This window comes from Schistocerca piceifrons, chromosome 1, assembly GCF_021461385.2.
Source record: "Schistocerca piceifrons isolate TAMUIC-IGC-003096 chromosome 1, iqSchPice1.1, whole genome shotgun sequence".
NCBI classification, from domain to species: Eukaryota; Metazoa; Arthropoda; class Insecta; order Orthoptera; family Acrididae; genus Schistocerca; species Schistocerca piceifrons.
Window position 1 is genome coordinate 856,414,261 of NC_060138.1, and position 20,465 is coordinate 856,434,725.

General features: G+C 42.9%; 1 protein-coding gene across 1 annotated transcript in view; it reads right to left on the reverse strand.

The window, feature by feature from the left end:
* Positions 1 to 20,465, reverse strand: part of LOC124715757 (beta-glucuronidase-like) — a 152,268-nt gene that overhangs the window by 23,008 nt on the left and 108,795 nt on the right. The window contains exons 9-11 of the mRNA XM_047243120.1: positions 19,848 to 19,991; positions 8,726 to 8,810; positions 1,981 to 2,157 (exon numbers count right to left, since the gene is read on the reverse strand). Of these exons, the coding sequence (XP_047099076.1) occupies positions 1,981 to 2,157; positions 8,726 to 8,810; positions 19,848 to 19,991 (406 nt within the window). The remainder of the gene's footprint in view (positions 1 to 1,980; positions 2,158 to 8,725; positions 8,811 to 19,847; positions 19,992 to 20,465) is intronic.

Below are 20,465 nucleotides of genomic sequence, written 5' to 3' on the forward strand. Positions count from 1 at the left end.
AGGTGCACTATTTGACGCTTACAACACATTACATTAACACAGATTGGTCTTTTGTGAACAATGTTTTATTTACAACAAAATTCCCGGACGTTAAGAAGACGGGAGTAAATATTAGGAAAGAAATTGAAGAGAGGATGGCTGATTGGGACATTTCGCCGAACATGTTGCACAGTTTTGTTTTTGTCTCCGACCAGGGTGCCAATGTAATAAAGGCTTTGGAAAATCACGAAAGTATTCCTTGTGCTGCTCATTGTATAAACACAGCACTTAGCCATACTTTCGATGAAGATAACTTCTTGTTAAATCATGCCCCGAACGTCGCATCAACAATAAATACTGCAAAATGCATTGTAAGGTACATTAAGAAAAGTGACCTCTACTCGTCTTTGAAATCATCATTGAAACAGGAGGTCTGCACACACTGGAACAGCTTGTACACTACGCTGGAATCCTTACACACTCAGTATATCGAAGTTGCTGCTTTGCTGACGGAAAAGGACTCCGCTTACAGATTGCAAGGATATGATAACGAGCTTGCAGGAAAAATTGCGCATTTTCTGAGACCATTTAAAAAAGCCACAGATGAATTAGAAGGCGAAAAAGAACCGACAATCCAGTTAATTGTTCCTTGGTTTCACAAACTGCAACAAATTTCCAGTGTCAATGACACTGTCAGGTGAGTAATTACTGCAGTTAAAAGCACTGTTGCATATGATACGCCAAAGATTTATAATTAACTAGCGTAATTGATGTGTACTAACAGATATGTATTTTTTAACAGGAGGTACAAAGGATTGATATTCGTTTGTGAGAAGATTGTGATCACTTCCTGACAGAAAATTGTTACTTTTCTCTGGCCATTTTTTCGTGATCTTAATATGCTTGAAATAAATGAAAAGCAGGAAATTCTTAGCAATGTGCGACAAATGTGCGCAACTTACGCAGGTACAACATGCAATCATTAACATAATCGTTGTTGAATAGTTAGTGGATAGTGTATTATAGAGAAACGGGAATGTAATAATTCGTATAATATTTCATTAAAGTAAAATACGTCGTTTTTAGGGGGAAGTTTCGATGATTTCCACATCAGTTCTGTATTACTTGTCTCTTTTGTTTATCATCATAGATCCTTCAAGTACTGTGTCATCACCATCCAGAAAGAGAGAGCGTTTCAAGGAATGGAGGAACAACAGATCATCCGCAGCAGATGAAGTAGATCTCTACATCTTAATGCACTCCGGAGATGATGATGACATCTTAAAGTGGTGGAGCAGACATGAAACAGATCTGCCAGGCCTGGCTGCAGTTGCAAGACGTATTTTATGTATCCCAACAATAAGCGCACCTAGTGAAAGATGCTTTAGTAAAGCAGGCATGTTACTAACAAATCGCCGCAGCCAATTAAATCCGGAATGCGTTAGTGATTTACTGCTGATAAACAATAACTATAATTTAGTTTCTGTTGCAAACAAGTGAAAAGTATGACAAGTTACGTCTGTAAATGTTTAATGTTCTTTGTATGCTTTCTTTATGAAGATGGTTGTCTTCTAGATTACAGGGACAACACTTATTTAATGTTTCTATTAATGAAAGGAAAAATATATCTTCTGTCTGGAAATGAGACCCGTCTTCTATCCGCGATTGTATTGAAATATCACTTTACTTTCCAAGTGCTTTATGAATTTAGCTGTGTCACGTACCCGTTCTTGGAAACGTTACTTTTGTATTAAAAGAGAGAGAGAGAGAGAGAGAGAGAGAGAGAGAGAGAGAGAGAGAGAGAGAGAGAGAGAGAGAGAGAGGGAGGGAGGGAGGGAGGGAGGGAGGGAGGGAGGGAGGGACGGGGAATCGTGGGCGGTCAAACATTGAGCGTTGCAACACTAACACTTACCAACTGACTTCAGTACTGCCTGCTCTGTCACTAGTGGTAGTGCCACCGTGAGAAATGAAGTTCTGTACTGTGGTTACGGACTCACTCACCAGGTGCAGGCCCTCGAGCGTGTCGGCGCCGTACTCTGTGACGAAGACGGGTTTGCCGAACCTGGCGTACCAGCCCTCCGCTTCGGCCACGACGCGCGGCACGATGGTCTCCGTGAGGCCGCCGTTGCTGTACCACGCGTTGTAACGGTTGAACGCGATGATGTCGATGAACGGTGCCTGCAAACACAGACATAGTCCACTGACGATAACGCCGGAAATGTCACACATAATGTGTAGAAAATTAACAGCAGACACACAGTAGACGTCAATCAGCATACAGTTGCAAGTCATGAAAATACACTATCTGACCAAAAACTACGGACGCCGCTATGTAATGCAAAATTGACCACTAGGTGTCACGAGGCGGCGGAACCGCCAGCATAAAAGAAGGTGAGGAGTACTGTGTAGTCAGTAGAGAAGCAGTAACAGCGGAATGGAACAGTCAAGACTGCTCAATGACTTCGAACATGGACCAGCCATCGAGTGTCATCTGAGTAACAAATCAATCAATGACATTTCAACCCTTCTAAAACCGACCGTGTGCACTGTTGTTGATGAGATTGTGAAGTGGAAACATGAAAGAACGACCAAAATTGTAACTAGACCAGGCAGACCTGTACTGAAGAACATGGATCATCGAGCACTGTGAAGGGTGGTTTTAAAAAACTCTCGTGAAATCAGTGGAAAGCATCACCCGTGAGTTACAAAGTGGTGTCAGCAGTCCAGCTATCACAGTAACTGTGAAGAATGGGGTACAATGGTGGAGCAGCTCACCATAAGCCACATATTTCGCTGTCAATGCGAAGCGACTCTTGAAGTGGCGTAAAGAGCGACGCCAGTGGACTGTGAATGATTGGGAACGATTGATTTGGAGCAATGAATCACGCTATACCCCGTGGCAATCGGATGAAAGGGCTTGGGTTTGGCGAATGCATGGGAAACCTGCCATCACCTGTAGTGCCAACAGTGAAGTACGTAGGAGCTGGTATTTTTCGCAGTTCGCTTATGATCCTCTTACTGCGGTTAAGAAAACGCTAAGTGTGGGAGGATAAGAAGTGTACTGCGTATAGTAGACGCACAGTTCGACAATGATGATTGTTGGTATCAGCCTGATAGTGCACCTTGCCATGAAGTAGCATCTATGAGGCGATGGTTTGTGGAAAATAACAGATCTTGCAGGGACTGGCGTGCTCATAGTCCAGACGTGAGTCCAACATAACGTCTTTGGGATGTCAGAACGTAAACTTCGCTCCATACCTCAGCCTCCAACACCACTAACTTCACTTGTTTCAGCTCTAAAGGAAGAATGGATTGCTACTCCTCCACAGATATAGACACCTCATTAAAAGGATCCCTAGCAGAGTTCAAGCCAATATAAAGGCAAAGGGTGGACACACCTCATATTAATGTCCAATAGTAAGTGTCCGAATATCTTTGATCGGATAGTGTACTCATAATTCGTTCTCTCGATATGAAGACGTAAACGGTTCAGGCTGCAAATGAATATTTCTTGAAGTGATGCAAAACCAACTCCTGTGAACAAATTTTACAAAAAATAAAAAAATAAAGCCATTATTTTACATTAATCATTGGGAAACTCACTTGAGACGAACACAGGTAGCTGCAAGAGAAAGCTAGAGGTCCCGTTTGCCTCTCACTGCAATCTGGACATCTGAATTTTTATTCATTTTAGAAATGCCAGTAATATTTAGAAATGTCTGTTATTTTACTAAAACGCAGATGTATTCTAGTCTGGCATTCCACTGATGAGAAATCCTAGAAATACTGTGTTCTTCGAAGTCGTTACGCATCCCTTATCTCATTGATGCTACGATAAACTGTATGCGTTGTATGACGTGAGGGTCTGCTTGTCTGGAAATGCGTTTTGGTACAACCTCGCGTCTATTACCATTCGTGAGACCTTATACCACATTTGGTTGCTGACAAAAATATCCAGCAGTTGTTGAACGGAACACTCAACTGCATTCGTGAAATGTTCAAGGCAGTCCGACTTAACATGTACGCAACTGTCAAATGTAAACATGTCTCCATAATATCTCAAGAACATCGAGAATTAAACGTATGTATCACCGGACTGATTTGTGTCGATATTATCACAAATTTAGTTTTATAGCAGACATCAGCTGTAGATTTTCGCATTTACTGGCCTGATTTTGAATTTTCACTATAAAAAATTGACATTTTTATCTGGCCTTTTTTTCTGCCCCAGAGTTTGTATTCGTCCGATACCCTGTAAATGACAAAGTCTTTATTGCCTCCTCTTCCAAGTTTGAGGAGTGCTACCAAACAGCACTTTATAACTGGTTATGTTCTTATACCCTTGAGGATTATTGCTGCTATTCTCACGTTATTTTTCTATCACTTTTTAATTTTCTGAATCATCCGAATATTTGAGAATGTTTTATACCTTTATTTCCAAACTTGTAATTTTTTAGATTTAATGAAGTAAAAAAGTAATGCGAACAATATTTTACATCACTGAGACACAACAGGCGGCACCAATTATACTGTTATAAAAAGTTGTACTTACAATTAGTATAGGCCTATGCTAACGATTCATGGGAATCTATAATAAATATTGAGCGGATATCTATCACAGATCTGGAATACAGTCAGCTTCATTTATCTCCCGTAAAAATTAATTCTTGGTGAGTGATACATCTTCAAACTATGTGCCTCAGTAACATAGCAACAATTTTAAACTCATTCATTTTTGATAGCTTTTTATGGACGTCCATAGTGACAAATACCAAAATAAATGACTGCAGGTTCAGGCTAGTATGACCAAATCAATGCCGAACAATTTTTCTAGCTACCGTAACTGAAGAAGGAGCGTTTGTAGGTCACAACAGCAAATCACGAACGTGTTACGATGATTTTCAGAGTTATTGACCATCAGTATCTTTCAAAACTATATCACAGAACGTTGGTGGTCACTACTGGAGATTATTTATGAGCCAGTTGTCCTGTATGACCCATGCATATCTACATAGTTGAATTTCTGGCTGTCTAATCGGCAGGATAACAAACAGTCTTGCGCTTCAGTAACACGACCTTCAATTCTACGAAACTACATAAGCACTGCAGTAATGTGCGCAGTAGAACATGAATCAGTAACGTTATGACACGTGATGATGTAGTAATTGTACACCATAGACCGAATTAGAGGAGCCATTCCTATCATGGGCATCCGCAGACATTTTTCCAGGGGAAGACAAGACTCTAAAATTGCCATTTTTTTGTGTGAGTTGCTCAGTTTCGAGACATGTTATGCCACAAAAACTACACAAAAGACTTCCTAGATCCCGGAAAAATTGTGGTTATCCACTGAATATATGAATAAAATCTTAATACTCCAGATTGGAGTGGGGAGGGGGGGGGGGGAGGATGTTCCCCTCACTTCCCTCCTCCCCTTGCGGTAGATGTACGTCATTTTTCATTGATGTATTCATTCACAATGTATTGTCGTCTAAGAACTCTGTCGGTCACGTGTCTGCGGGTAAAGCAAACGACTTGGCCTCTGTTGCTAGTTTACCGGTTATGTCTTGCCGTTCAGGTGGAATGATCAAGTAACATAATGGAGATCCCCCTCCCCCCCCCCGTCCTTCGTGAGCCTCAACAACGAAACAACGATCTGACAGTAAGATTGTAAGAGCGAAGCTAAGGTGATCCTAAACAATTTCTTAGCATCAGGGTCCAGTTAGTAGATGGAATAACGCTGACATTCATTGCCGCCAGTATGCTTGTTACACCAGCTTATTAAGGCCAAGTATTGACATGATAGTCATGGAAAATTACCGAGACATGCTTAATTTCTTTATAGCAATTTTCGTTTATTTTGGTTGCAACAGGGCCGAATCCAATGTCTAAACGGTAACATTTGTCAATTGATGAAGTAAATTTGACCGTTTGCATTAGTATTACTTCATCCAAAGACAATCAGCGGGTTAAAATATTACTTGGACAATTTTTGTTTGTTTTGCTTATTTGCCAAAGCTACACTGCTACGAGTTCTATACATCTGTGGCTATCTGCACGTAATACTGCGTAATTCTCTACTACCTACTCGCCATTCTATCGTGTGTGTGTGTGTGTGTGTGTGTGTGTGTGTGTGTGTGTGTGTGTGTGTGAGAGAGAGAGAGAGAGAGAGAGAGAGAGAGAGGGGGGGGGGGGGTAGCGTGGGTGCTGAACGTGGAGGTGGTTTAACTGATCAAAAATCGAACTGAGTGCTGTGGTGGCTAGTACAATGGCGACACACATTATCGGTAGTACGAGGGTTGTAAGACAATAAATGATGGTATCTGTTTTTAAAGAATTCAAGGTTTCACACAAAAATGACAGACACAGCAATAGCGCTTTACTCGGCGGACACGGAGCTTTGTGGTTTCCGTGTTATCATCAACATATATGAGGAACTGTTTCATGGCTTTTCTAGTTACCTATGTACCTCAAATGTGTCAGTTTGCTCCTAGGATAATATCGTAATTTATGTACAAGGAAAAAATAGAGTTGTTGTTGTTGTGGTCTTCAGTCCTGAGACTGGTTTGATGCAGCTCTCCATGCTACTCTATCCTGTGCAAGCTTCTTCATCTCCCAGTACCTACTGCAACCTACATCCTTCTGAATCTGCTTAGTGTACTGATCTCTTGGTCTCCCTCTACGATTTTTACCCTCCACACTGCCCTCCAATGCTAAATTTGTGATCCCTTGATGCCTCAAAACATGTCCTACCAACCGATCCCTTCTTCTAGTCAAGTTGTGCCACAAACTTCTCTTCTCCCCAATCCTGTTCAATACCTCCTCATTAGTTACGTGATCTACCCACCTTATCTTCAGCATTCTTCTGTAGCACCACATTTCGAAAGCTTCTATTCTCTTCTTGTCCAAATTGGTTATCGTCCATGTTTCACTTCCATACATGGCTACACTCCATACAAATACTTTCAGAAACGACTTCCTGACACTTAAATCTATACTCGATGTTAACAAATTTCTCTTCTTCATAAACGATTTCCTTGCCATTGCCAGTCTACATTTTATAGCCTCTCTACTTCGACCATCATCAGTTATTTTACTCCCTAAATAGCAAAACTCCTTTACCACTTTAAGTGTCTCATTTCCTAATCTAATCCCCTCAGCATCACCCGATTTAATTTGACTACATTCCATTATCCTCGTTTTGCTTTTGTTGATGTTCATCTTATATCCTCCTTTCAAGACACTGTCCATTCCGTTCAACTGCTCTTCCAAGTCCTTTGCTGTCTCTGACAGAATTACAATGTCATCGGCGAACCTCAAAGTTTTTACTTCTTCTCCATGAATTTTAATACCTACTCCGAATTTTTCTTTTGTTTCCTTTACTGCTTGCTCAATATACAGATTGAACAACATCGGGGAGAGGCTACAACCCTGTCTTACTCCCTTCCCAACCACTGCTTCCCTTTCATGTCCCTCGACTCTTATAACTACCATCTGGTTTCTGTACAAATTGTAAATAGCCTTTCGCTCCCTGTATTTTACCCCTGCCACCTTCAGAATTTGAAAGAGAGTATTCCAGTTAACGTTGTCAAAAGCTTTCTCTAAGTCTACAAATGCTAGAAACGTAGGTTTGCCTTTTCTTAATCTTTCTTCTAAGATAAGTCGTAAGGTTAGTATTGCCTCACGTGTTCCAACATTTCTACGGAATCCAAACTGATCTTCCCCGAAGTCCGCTTCTACCAGTTTTTCCATTCGTCTGTAAAGAATTCGTGTTAGTATTTTGCAGCTGTGACTTATTAAACTGATAGTTCGGTAATTTTCACATCTGTCAACACCTGCTTTCTTTGGAATTGGAATTATTATATTCTTCTTGAAGTCGGTGGGTATTTCGCCTGTCTCATACATCTTGCTCACCAGATGGTAGAGTTTTGTCATGACTGGCTCTCCCAAGGCCATCAGTAGTTCTAATGGAATGTTGTCTACTCCCGGGGCCTTGTTTCGACTCAGGTCTTTCAGTGCTCTGTCAAACTCTTCACGCAGTATCTTATCTCCCATTTCATCTTCATCTACATCCTCTTCCATTTCCATAATACTGTCCTCAAGTACATCGCCCTTGTATAAACCCTCTATATACTCCTTCCACCTTTCTGCCTTCCCTTGTTTGCTTAGAACTGGTTTTCCATCTGAGCTCTTGATATTCATACAAGTGGTTCTCTTCTCTCCAAAGGTCTCTTTAATTTTCCAGTAGGCAGTATCTATCTTACCCCTAGTGAGACAAGCCTCTACATCCTTACATTTGTCCTCTAGCCATCCCTGCTTAGCCATTTTGCACTTTCTGTCGATCTCATTTTTGAGACGTTTGTATTCCCTTTTGCCTGCTTCATTTACTGCATTTTTATATTTTCTCCTTTCATCAATTAAATTCAATATTTCTTGTGTTACCCAAGGATTTCTATTAGCCCTCGTCTTTTTACCTACTTGATCCTCTGCTGCCTTCACTACTTCATCCCTCAGAGCTACCCATTCTTCTTCTACTGTATTTCTTTCCCCCATTCCTGTCAATTGTTCCCTTATGCTCTCCCTGAAACTCTCTACAACCTCTGGTTCTTTCAGTTTATCCAGTATCCTATACATTAAACTACGTCCGATTTAAATTTGGCAAATTCTGTTTGGTCGATATATAGAAAGATGACCCAGCAGTTCTCAAAGTTTAAGGAAACGTAAATTTCTGTAGAGAAATACTTACAGCCCTGTCCTCGCTGAAGCCCCTGGCGATGGCCATGGTGGTCGGCCGCGAGGGGTCCAGGCTCTTCACGTGCTGCACGATCTCCCTGCAACAGACGGCGGGCCGCATGGTGGGTGAACGGCGCTGTTCCGTGTTGTACACAGCAAAGGCGTACGATACTTGAACGGCAGGTCAGCTTTATCGTGTAGTCTATATGTACGTGACAAGTGACTAATAACTAACTCGGAAGAAAACGGTTAGGGAAGCGATAGTCCCCAACATTATCAAATCCGACAAGAATTTGATATATTAATACGCCGCGAAAGTCTACATAGTCAGTTTCCAATACTGTTGGCGGAAACATCAATACATTCGTCTGAAGTGATTTAAGAAAGCTAAGAAACTTTAAATCAAGATGCCTGGATGGGATCTGGTATTCAAGTTCTGCCATGAAAACTAACGTACATCTGGGTCTATGCGTTTAAAATTTAACCTTTGGCTAAGCATTCGCGCAGAGAGAGAGAGAGAGAGAGAGAGAGAGAGAGAGAGAGAGAGAGAGAGAGAGAGAGAGAGAGAGATGGTTTTAATTACAAGCTGTCTTCCATAATCTCATTATAGCGAAGTTTTCATGCCTCAGTTCGATGTGCATCATATGATGGCACTTAATCTTGTTAGAAGTAGATGGCCATAAAACATTACGATTTAACAGTGCGAATACAACGATGAAAAGAATGCTTGATGTAGAAAGGCTTCAGACATAGACCATGTATACAAGGGGATACACAACGAGAACATGTACCATCAACAAATCAGCATTAATAACAACATCTTGAACATTTTCCAGCTCCAGGGTGGGTCTGTATGGAACATAAGCCTCGCCATCTAATCCTGTTTTCCCACCATCTTTGTGTGTACACACTGGTCCATTCCTCGTTTCTTTATTCAACACACTCCTCCACATCGTTCAGCCATCTACGCTTTGGTTTACCCTTTTGGTCGTTTTCGTCGCTTCTCCATTTCATGTATCTCCTTGGGAACCCTCTTTTTTCCATTCTCTTTAAGTGCCCATACCATCTTAGCCCTGATAAGTCTATCCTGCTCTGCAAGAATTCTTTTCCCTTACGCTTTCACTCTTTGTCCTCTCTGTCCTTGTTACTCCTACTCTACTTTCGAGAAACTACATTTCACATGCCTGTAATCTGCTTACATCTCTTTTCTTCATTTCCCATGTTTCAGATGCATAGGTCAGTACTGGGATGTAGTAACTGCAATATTTACTTCTTTTCTGTTTTTGAGGGACGTCTTTGTTCCAAACCAGGCTCCTAACAGTGCGCAGGAACGTTTCTGTCTGTCTGCCTCATTCGTCTGCTCGCCATCTTATTTCTTCTACTTTCCTGTTTCACTCTGTGCAAGTACTTAACTCTAACTTCTTCAATTGTTCACCTCCAATCCTTATTCCGCTAGTTGGTCTCTTTCCAGTAATAATCAGGGTCTCTCATTTTTTTTACATTATATTTAATTCCATACTGTCTCACAGTTTCCTCCCAAGCATCCAGCTGTTCTTAAACCACCTACTCCTCCTTTCCCCAGATCAAGTGATCTGCGAACGATGAGAACATGGGTAGTTAAATTCAGAAGCCAGACAAATAGCAAGTTTCAACTTGCGGTTGACGCCAAATATTGCAGAAATCTAAAGGAGGTGAAATGCTTAACAACAGGTTATGGCACTTAACGAGCAGAGAGATGAGTAATTTATCAAAGTTATGGATGTATTTTTTTTTTTTTTTTAGAAAGGGCGATGGGGGATACTAACATAGAATGCAGATTCTGTGAAGGAAATAATACGAGGGCCAGCAGCTGTAATTAATTAGAAAAATGATTAAAGGAAAAAAAATCTTCCACTACATACCAAAACAGATGTGACAGACTTCAATCTTACCGACAACGTTGTATGGGCGATAATTCCGAACAGTCAAGACTATTTTTCAATCCAAAAATAGGCAGTGTTGAAATAAAAACACTAGAGAAATCATCTACGGATTTGTCGACTGTAACAGTAAGGAATGACCAAACGTTTCAGAAATGAAGCCAAAACTAAATTCATTTACGAAATAAAAGGACTGTAGCTAAAGTAACGCAAAAGAGGCGGTAAAGTCATTGTTAGAAGATGCAGGCGGTTCGAAGTAGGCGCCTAGGTGGAATGACTTTCTCTAGGTACGGCTGCTACTCAATATAGTTCCTGTTTAGAGAGATGCATTTGTTTCTCTGAAGACGGTCATGTGAACACTGTCGTATTGTTGCTTTCATATCACATGTGGCATCATTTCGTTGCCCCGAAGACTTTCTTTCACAGAAGCAAACGGGCAGTAGTTGGAAGGTGTGATATATAGTCTAGAGTGTGGGTGGGCGACCACAGACAAATCCGGCATGTCAATCACTTGATATACTGCCGAAGTGTTGTGTCGTCACCCATTGTCGATTTAATTTCAATCTGTTTAAAATTTTGTACAGCCTCTTCTTCCTAATGGTTTCTCATACTTTCTGAATTGTATCACTGTGACGCTAGATTTTGACAATTGGCCGAATTCCAGAAAATATAGGAAACTACCGCCATTTTCATTCAGAAGTACAATCAGCAAGACTTCCTGATGGCCGCTTTAAATGGTGTGACAGCATTCATTGGTGTGCGTTTATGAATTACGAGTATTAAGATACATCAAGTTCCACTTATTGTCACCAAATCGGAAAACAATTGATTGTTGGCTTCGAACGCTTCAGGAAAATCGGAGCACATTTCCAGTCTCCTTTCCGCGCAATGGTTCCCATTTTTGCATAGTTTACAACATATCTTCTGTGCGGTATTTTTACGTCAGTTCTGATTCGTAGCACGCTCATTCCTTCTGACACGTGTATCCGCGCCAATCATCTCTTCCAGTCGCTGACGATTCGCGTCAGTGGTGACAGTTGCTCTGTCACTGCGCTGTTAAGACACCTGAGCTCATTGCTCTTGTCAGTGTCCTCTCTGCACGTATTCTGTAGCATTCTGTAGATGTCCGACGGCTTTTATAAATTTTTGCCAAAGAAGCTGGTGAACTCTCATACAGTTCATTACTGACTTGTAAAAAAAAATAAAAAAAATAAAAAAAAAGCATCATAATGCAGAGGGACTAACAGCGTTTGCTATTTGAACAATTTACATCAGTTAAGAAAGACCATATCACCTCTTTTGCATAACCTTGTATTAAATGTCCAATATTTTCGGAGTACTTGATACACGAAAATGTAATTTCTGGGACAACTGAAGGCCAAAGGCAAAGAGCAAAGACCAAGAATGATGTGTCTTGAAGTAATTGTAGTGCGTTCTAGTGTCAGTTGCTGGCTCAATGGATAATTAGGTAAGTGCCAGACTATCAGGTACAGGGTTTGATTCTCTGTAGGTCATAGGGCTTTTTCTCAGAATTCTTTCGACCCTAGCGATAATCAGTCCCTATCTTTCATGCTGGGATAAGTTATCTACCTGTTCTGATGTCACTAAGTTTATGCCCTGTGTTTCTCGGATCGACCTGTTATGTCTCTCCCTTCTTAGAGATTGCAGTTCTGGATTCTCAAGGGTAGTCTTGCAGCTCTCAGACAATTTGCAAGAAACCTATCGCTCTCCTCGAGAATAGTATCTTTGCTGCTTGAATTTTGCTGTCATATTTGTTTTTATTTATCATTCTTCCACTTTCACACAACAATAATGCCACCTCCATAGTTTAAAAAAGCAATTTTTTTGTAGCTTTTCGTATTTCGCAGTTAAATTTCTCTGTTTGTTGTTCCACGTATTACTAGACACTTGCGCACCTATTCTTCTATATACTGCGCTGGCCATTAAAATTGCCACGCCATGAAGGTGGCATGCAAAAAAGATCAAACTGACATAGAGAATACTACATGTTTTGATATACAAATGGCTGGTATTTCATCGCAGCTGTGCGAAGTAGGTAGGCGTAGCTATATTAACGTTCTATATAAAAGGAAAGGTACTCCGGCAGGTTTGGTTTCTGGTTTTGAAATCGCGTTTGGTTGTTGTTTGTTTGAGAGAAGATCATGTCATGCCTTGTGTAAGAAAAAGAAACATCTACCAGCACAGGTCGGAATTCGATAGCAGCATTATCGTGAGCTATGCAGATTATCATGACTGTTACTCGAATAAGGAATCGATAGATTCAGGGCGGCCATTCTCAATGACATGCAGGATTTCAAAGGCCCCACGTGACTAGCGGCAGAGAGCACATATATTTTTCAGTCGACAGCACAAGTGTAGCCACTTCATATACTTTGAGTCAAGAAATGGGCTTGTGTCAAGGAACTATCTACAGGGACAGTGCGACGGCATCTAGAGGAGCGCCGATTGCCAACACGCTGACGGTTGTTGCAGCTTATTACCTAGATAGGGCAGGAGACAGTAGTGCCGACAGTAGTCTTGCGCCCAGCAACGCTGGATAAAGGTGTGGCAACATGCCGTCTTTTCAGATTAAACCCGCTTCTGTGTGTGATGATAGTCACAATACCCATATTCATCTGTGGAGGCTTAAGAGAGAACGTACGTTGGTGGCGTCATGGTATGGTGTGCCACTGGGCACACAACACGTTCTACTCTGATCGAAACAGCTGGTAATTTGTACAGCGGACATTACATTCATGTCGTGCTAAGGCCGGCGGCTTTACTCTGTTTTCAAGGTCTTTCAACAGGGTAATACTAGACAGCATGGTGTCTATACTGTCGTGACCTTCCTATTTACAGAGGGTGTTCAACTGTTATCCTGACCACCACGTTCTGCAGCTATCTCACCAGTGAAAACATTTTATCACATTTTCCGAGAGATTTGCGCGGCACCATTCTCCACCCACTAACACTGATGAACTTTGGCATAGAATTTAAGCAGCTTCCAGTGACATATCCATATGTGTCATCCAAGTTCAGCTCACCTCCGGCCCCAACTGGGTCAGTGCCATTGCTGCAGTCAGGTTGCAGCTCTGTGTACTAAATTTGGCACCCTGTATGTTCCAAATGCACCAAGAAATTTAATTGTGTATTTTTTTCTAATATACTGTATACGCACAAGAAGTAAAATTTTCCTATTTGCTATCCTTCCTGCTGTTGCAGTTTTAATGGCCAGCATTGTATTATCATATCAAGGTTGTACCACCACGCAATAGTATAGCACTTAGTTAACTACTGTAACGCTCGAACCAATCCTCCTGTTGAAGAAAGATTTACTTTATGGAAGAGGAAGAATGGAGAGAAAGGTGTTGTAGTGGAACATGTTGTTATTACAGAGTGTTTACAAATTAATTGTGAAAAAGGTAATTAAATTAGAGAACTGTTTGATGCAGCAGTGAATGCAGTGTATCTTCAAGTTTTATTTACAATTGATCAGTGTGGTAATGTTTTGCAACACAGCAAATCTCCCAAGTGTAATCAGCTTCCTGCCAAATCCTATAAAGCAAGTGTTGATGTATGATATCAACTGCTAGTGTTATCCGTTGTCGCAGATCGTCAACGTTTTGCGGAAGAGGAGTAACAAACACTGTCTTTAGTGCAACCCCATACACATACACTCCTGGAAATTGAAATAAGAACACCGTGAATTCATTGTCCCAGGAAGGGGAAACTTTATTGACACATTCCTGGGGTCAGATACATCACATGATCACACTGACAGAACCACAGGCACATAGACACAGGCAACAGAGCATGCACAATGTCGGCACTAGTACAGTGTATATCCACCTTTCGCAGCAATGCAGGCTGCTATTCTCCCATGGAGACGATCGTAGAGATGCTGGATGTAGTCCTGTGGAACGGCTTGCCTTGCCATTTCCACCTGGCGCCTCAGTTGGACCAGCGTTCGTGCTGGACGTGCAGACCGCGTGAGACGACGCTTCATCCAGTCCCAAACATGCTCAATGGGGGACAGATCCGGAGATCTTGCTGGCCAGGGTAGTTGACTTACACCTTCTAGAGCACGTTGGGTGGCACGGGATACATGCGGACGTGCATTGTCCTGTTGGAACAGCAAGTTCCCTTGCCGGTCTAGGAATGGTAGAACGATGGGTTCGATGACGGTTTGGATGTACCGTGCACTATTCAGTGTCCCCTCGACGATCACCAGTGGTGTACGGCCAGTGTAGGAGATCGCTCCCCACACCATGATGCCGGGTGTTGGCCCTGTGTGCCTCGGTCGTATGCAGTCCTGATTGTGGCGCTCACCTGCACGGCGCCAAACACGCATACGACCATCATTGGCACCAAGGCAGAAGCGACTCTCATCGCTGAAGACGACACGTCTCCATTCGTCCCTCCATTCACGCCTGTCTCGACACCACTGGAGGCGGGTTGCACGATGTTGGGGCGTGAGCGGAAGACGGCCTAACGGTGTGCGGGACCGTAGCCCAGCTTCATGGAGACGGTTGCGAATGGTCCTCGCCGATACCCCAGGAGCAACAGTGTCCCTAATTTGCTGGGAAGTGGCGGTGCGGTCCCCTACGGCACTGCGTAGGATCCTACGGTCTTGGCGCGCATCCGTGCGTCGCTGCGGTCCGGTCCCAGGTCGACGGGCACGTGCACCTTCCGCCGACCACTGGCGACAACATCGATGTACTGTGGAGACCTTACGCCCCACGTGTTGAGCAATTCGGCGGTGCGTCCATCCGGCCTCCCGCATGCCCACTATACGCCCTCGCTCGAAGTCCGTCAACTGCACATACGGTTCACGTCCACGCTGTCGCGGCATGCTACCAGTGTTAAAGACTGCGATGGAGCTCCGTATGCCACGGCAAACTGGCTGACACTGACGGCGGCGGTGCACAAATGCTGCGCAGCTAGCGCCATTCGACGGCCAACACCGCGCTTCCTGGTGTGTCCGCTGTGCCGTGCGTGTGATCATTGCTTGTACAGCCCTCTCGCAGTGTCCGGAGCAAGTATGGTGGGTCTGACACACCGGTGTCAATGTGTTCTTTTTTCCATTTCCAGGAGTGTATGTCTTTCTGGGTTAAACCAGGTGATCGTGATGATCAGGGTATTGTTTGACCATGTCCAATCCAAGTCAGTTCATTCCTACGGAGATACGTGACAACTTCACGATGACAACGAGGTAGCGAGCCCTCCTGCTGGAAAATAAATTCTGCTCTAACTGAGGCATTAGACAATGTTCAAGCATGTTGTAATGGTTCATTATTTACGTGACCATTACGGCACTCCAATCCCAGCTCTCGACACCAGTAATATCGTACTACTTTTCTGCGAAGTAACAGACATTTTTGTGACAATATTCACATTTGGTTTTATTAATGTATAGGTACTCCGATGTATCGCTGTATTACAATGATATGGCTCATGTACGTATTCATTTCTGTGAGACTGTAATAATCTTCGACTTACTTGTAACCGTTTTGACGCGAATGCGCATAGAGCAGACTTTGTTTCACTTTGCAGAAGTTGTTATTTCGCTTTGTAAAAGAACAGTGAAGTCTTGTGTTTGGTTAAAGTGGAAATTAAATATATGAAGATTGATGCAAAACTGTTTTCTTGATGATGTGACAATTAAGAAGAAGCATATGTGAATTTACAAGAAGTTTAATAAAAATATGGATCGTGAACACCAAGTCAAAAATTATTTCTACCATACCATTTTTCTGACCTGGGATTGTTTGATCATTAAGAATTTCCTGAAAAATGCATTTGTTAGGTCTTCAAATATTGCTAAAATACAGATCTGGACCTTCTAGCAGTCAAAGTGGAATCACCCTAGAATCAACAAGATGAGCCGTAAAAACTTCGACGGTATCTACGTGGGAATCCATTCAAGGTAAGTGCCAAAATTAATTACTTTTTTACAGTGACTTCATTATTTCGATTCTGACGATACCATCCACAGTCAATAACTTTGTTGCCCGATAATGCGAACAAATGCTGCGTGAGCAACATTTTTAATCTGATTTCTAACCTACTTTGCAAGTGGTGGTATTGTTAGAATGACCAGGTAAGAAAGGTCAGTGACAATTGACTCGGCAAAAAAGAAAGGACCGTAAATCTTGTTACAGAGTACAGCACAAAAAATATTTGCCTTAGTGAGACCCGTACAAGCTCGATACCGCAGGTATGGAAGGTGTCTAGGTCAACGAACACAATTTTATTAGAAAAATGATTTTCAGTTTGTATTTTGTTGAACATTTTTACACAAAACTCATTTCGTTTTTCTTTGTCATTTTCTCTGAAAACTTACAACACCTCCAATTTATAGGGCTTGAATGACAGGCGCTTCCATAATACCTTCCACACCGTAACACTAGGCGTATTCATTCAATTCTAAGCTACTCAGAGTACGAATGTAAGGCTGCCGCACTTGTTCACTTGCTGGGTCAGAGACTATTGGCTGACCCTGGCCTTGCTTCCTATGTTAGACACAGCCAGTTTTGGTGAAACGATTACACCAAGAACAGTTTTTTCTGAGGTCGTGGCTTGTCATATTTAGTCCTGAACTGCCCCTGAACTGTAGGATCGGAGTTGGATTCATGGGCGGGGTCAGGGATTTTCTCTGCCTCGTGATGACTGGGTGTTGTGTGCTGTCCTTAGGTTAGTTAGGTTTAAGTAGTTCTAAGTTCTAGGGGACTGATGACCATAGGTGTTAAGTCCCATAGTGCTCAGAGCCATTTGAACCATTTTTTTGGATTCATGAAACCATAAACACTGCATACACTCTGCGCTGTTATACGAAGCCATGATGACTGTTGGAATAACACACTCGCGCATCTACCTAGCGGGATCGTCGGGAACTAACAGTGTTAGGTGGGAATAAACTTTAAGGTATACCGCATTCAGCGCTGTATCAAACAATTCTGTAACTTATTTGCCCTTTCCGCAATTAAATATTACTTTTGTGACTAATTTATATAAACACCCTATATGTTACCGCATGCTACACTTCTTCCTATTAAACCGATGAAATATGGTCGTGGAGGAAAGTTATTTACATAAGAACTATATAGAGAGAACTTCCCACTGTGCACGCACTTTTTTTAAAATCTATGTGCAGATCTGGGGAGACTAATGTGAGCGCAGAGCATCAACAAGAAGCGACAGCGATGAAGCGTCTCCACCTACGACGGAGGGGTCGCTTATACTTTAACATTGCAGCTTGGAGATGTCTTGGACGTTCTGGAAATTCACAGTACAAGAAGGGCTGGCGACAATGGTCACATCCCGAAACAAATGTAGAATGTTCTGTAATTTGGCACTTACTTCTGCCATAACATTCTGAGCGCTTCTGTCATGAGCTTAGCTATGTGGAAGTAGTCAAATAGCTATCTGTACACCGGCCATTTCAATTGTTTTATGAGAGAAGAGTTTATTGAAAGAGGTTATGGCATTGCGGAGCTTCGTGGCGTAGATGTGAGCTCCTTTACAGTCCTCGATCCTCTGCAGATGGTGAAGAAGTCACACGGTGAATTAGTGGCACTGCATAGCAAGTCCACAGCAACAAGAAACTATGCGAAGTCAACCGTATGAAAATAATCAAGGTACTAGTGTAAACGTCGACACGTTCGAAGCCGTTCTGTTCACTAGAAGACCGAAGCAACTGCGCAAACACCGATACTGCAGACCAATAACTCTACATGCACACCCAATACGTTTCCGTGAGAAAGTCAGATACCTCGGTGTCTGGCTGGACCGGAAATTACTCTGGGGGGACCACATACAACACGTGACCAACCGAGCTAGCGCGAGGCTCAAACAGCTCTACCCTATGCTCAACAGGCGTAGCACACTGAACAGAAGGGTGTCGAGGTCCATGTACATGACACTTATTCGACCCCTGATGACGTACGCAGCTCCTGTCTGGGGATACCTGCGCCTACACGCCTGCGCCGTCTGCAGCTCATAGAAAACAAAGTACTCAAAATCATAAGCAATGCTCCACGATACACACGCATCGCGGACCTTCACCGGGAATACAGACTTGAGACTCTCACGGAGGTAATCCACAAACTCACTACAAGACTATACAGAAACTCCAGACATTCGCAGAACCCGTTTCTTCTGAATCTGGGGAACTAGGACCACAACCATAGATGGAAACATAAAAGACCAAAAGACATATTTGTAAGGACCTAACATCTATGGCCAAGCACACGCAAACACAACGGTACAGGTGAGCCCCTGTTAATCAGACGCCATTACTGGATATCTAGCTGGTATACTATGCCGAACAACTGGCACCACGCAGGGAAGCCGTACCGTACACTGCATGCAGATAAGCTCCACACATCACCCACACAGTGAGATGATTTATGGCCGATCTCCCACTACTATATAACGATCTTGATTGTTCCAGGAATGTAGCTACTGCAGCAACTGGGATACATCGCTATCGCTTGCCACGGTAATGATGCATGATACCCACACTAACAAACCCAACCTTGCATGAACTATCGCAGCTAGTAAGCCACTACTGCTCTTACTACCCATCCCACTGTCGCAGAGGTTTTTTCCCACGGCACGAGCCTTGGCACTTTTTTCCCTCTGCTCTTCAAATCGCTACCCTCACTCGCGTTTCGTACACTATCTATCACCTGATGGACCGTGTTAATGCGTAGTCTTACCCAGACGCACGGATAACACCACAGCCCAGCACCCTGTGATCCACTTACTAGATAACTAACATGTTGACGGAAGTGACAGTAGAACTTTTGGTTTGGTCACCACGTCGGTGCGGGCGTGGAGGGGCCCCATCTCTTATTAAAAGGTACTAGTGATCACGAAAAGAATGAGGGTGACAGACCGTTAGTAAAGTTGTTGACTCAGTTACAGTCTTTAACTTCAGACATAAACACTTCATTGTGCAAACAATTTGTTCGTCATGTAATGGGGAGTCAGAAAGGACTTTACGAACGATAAAAGAATGCCCTATGCGAAACGCAATTAGAACATCTTAGACACAGTTCTGAGCAAGTGCGCCGATCACAATTAGAAGAGTAGAAGAAGGAACACAAGACAACGCATGGTTTCTCCAGCGTGTGTCTTTTACATGCGGCATATGGGGCCGGTAGTGAGGTTGTGGGTGAGTGGGTGAGTTTGAGCGAGTGAGTGTGGCGTTACCTGAAGTAGGACTCGGCGGCGAACAGCTGTGTGCGCGCCTCGTTGGCGACGGACCACATGATGACGCTCGGCCGGTTCTTGTCGCGCCGGATCAGCTCCGTCAGCGAGTCCTTGTGCTTCTGCAGCAGCGCCGGCGAGTAGTTCCTGCGACATACACGGCAACACGATACATAGTTCAGTGGGAGCCAGCAGTCTACTTTCTGACAGGAATAGCCGCCGTTCAGACGTTACTACTACAGTATGAAGCACAAAACGTATTTGTTATTCGATCAGTTGTAGAATTTTGGAACACGTATTATGTTCGAGTATAATGACTTTTCTGGAGACTAGAAATCTACTCTGTAGGAATCAGCATGGGTTTCTAAAAATACGTTCGTGTGAAACCCAGCTCGCACTATTCGTTCACAAGACTCAGAGGGCCATAGACACGGGTTCCCAGGTAGATGCCATGTTTCTTGACTTCCGCAAGGCGTTCGATACAGTCCCCCACAGTCGTTTAATGAACAAAGTAAGAGCATATGGACTATCAGACCAATTGCGTGATTGGATTGAAGAGTTCCTAGATAACAGAACGCAGCATGTCATTCTCAATGGAGAAAAGTCTTCTGAAGTAAGAGT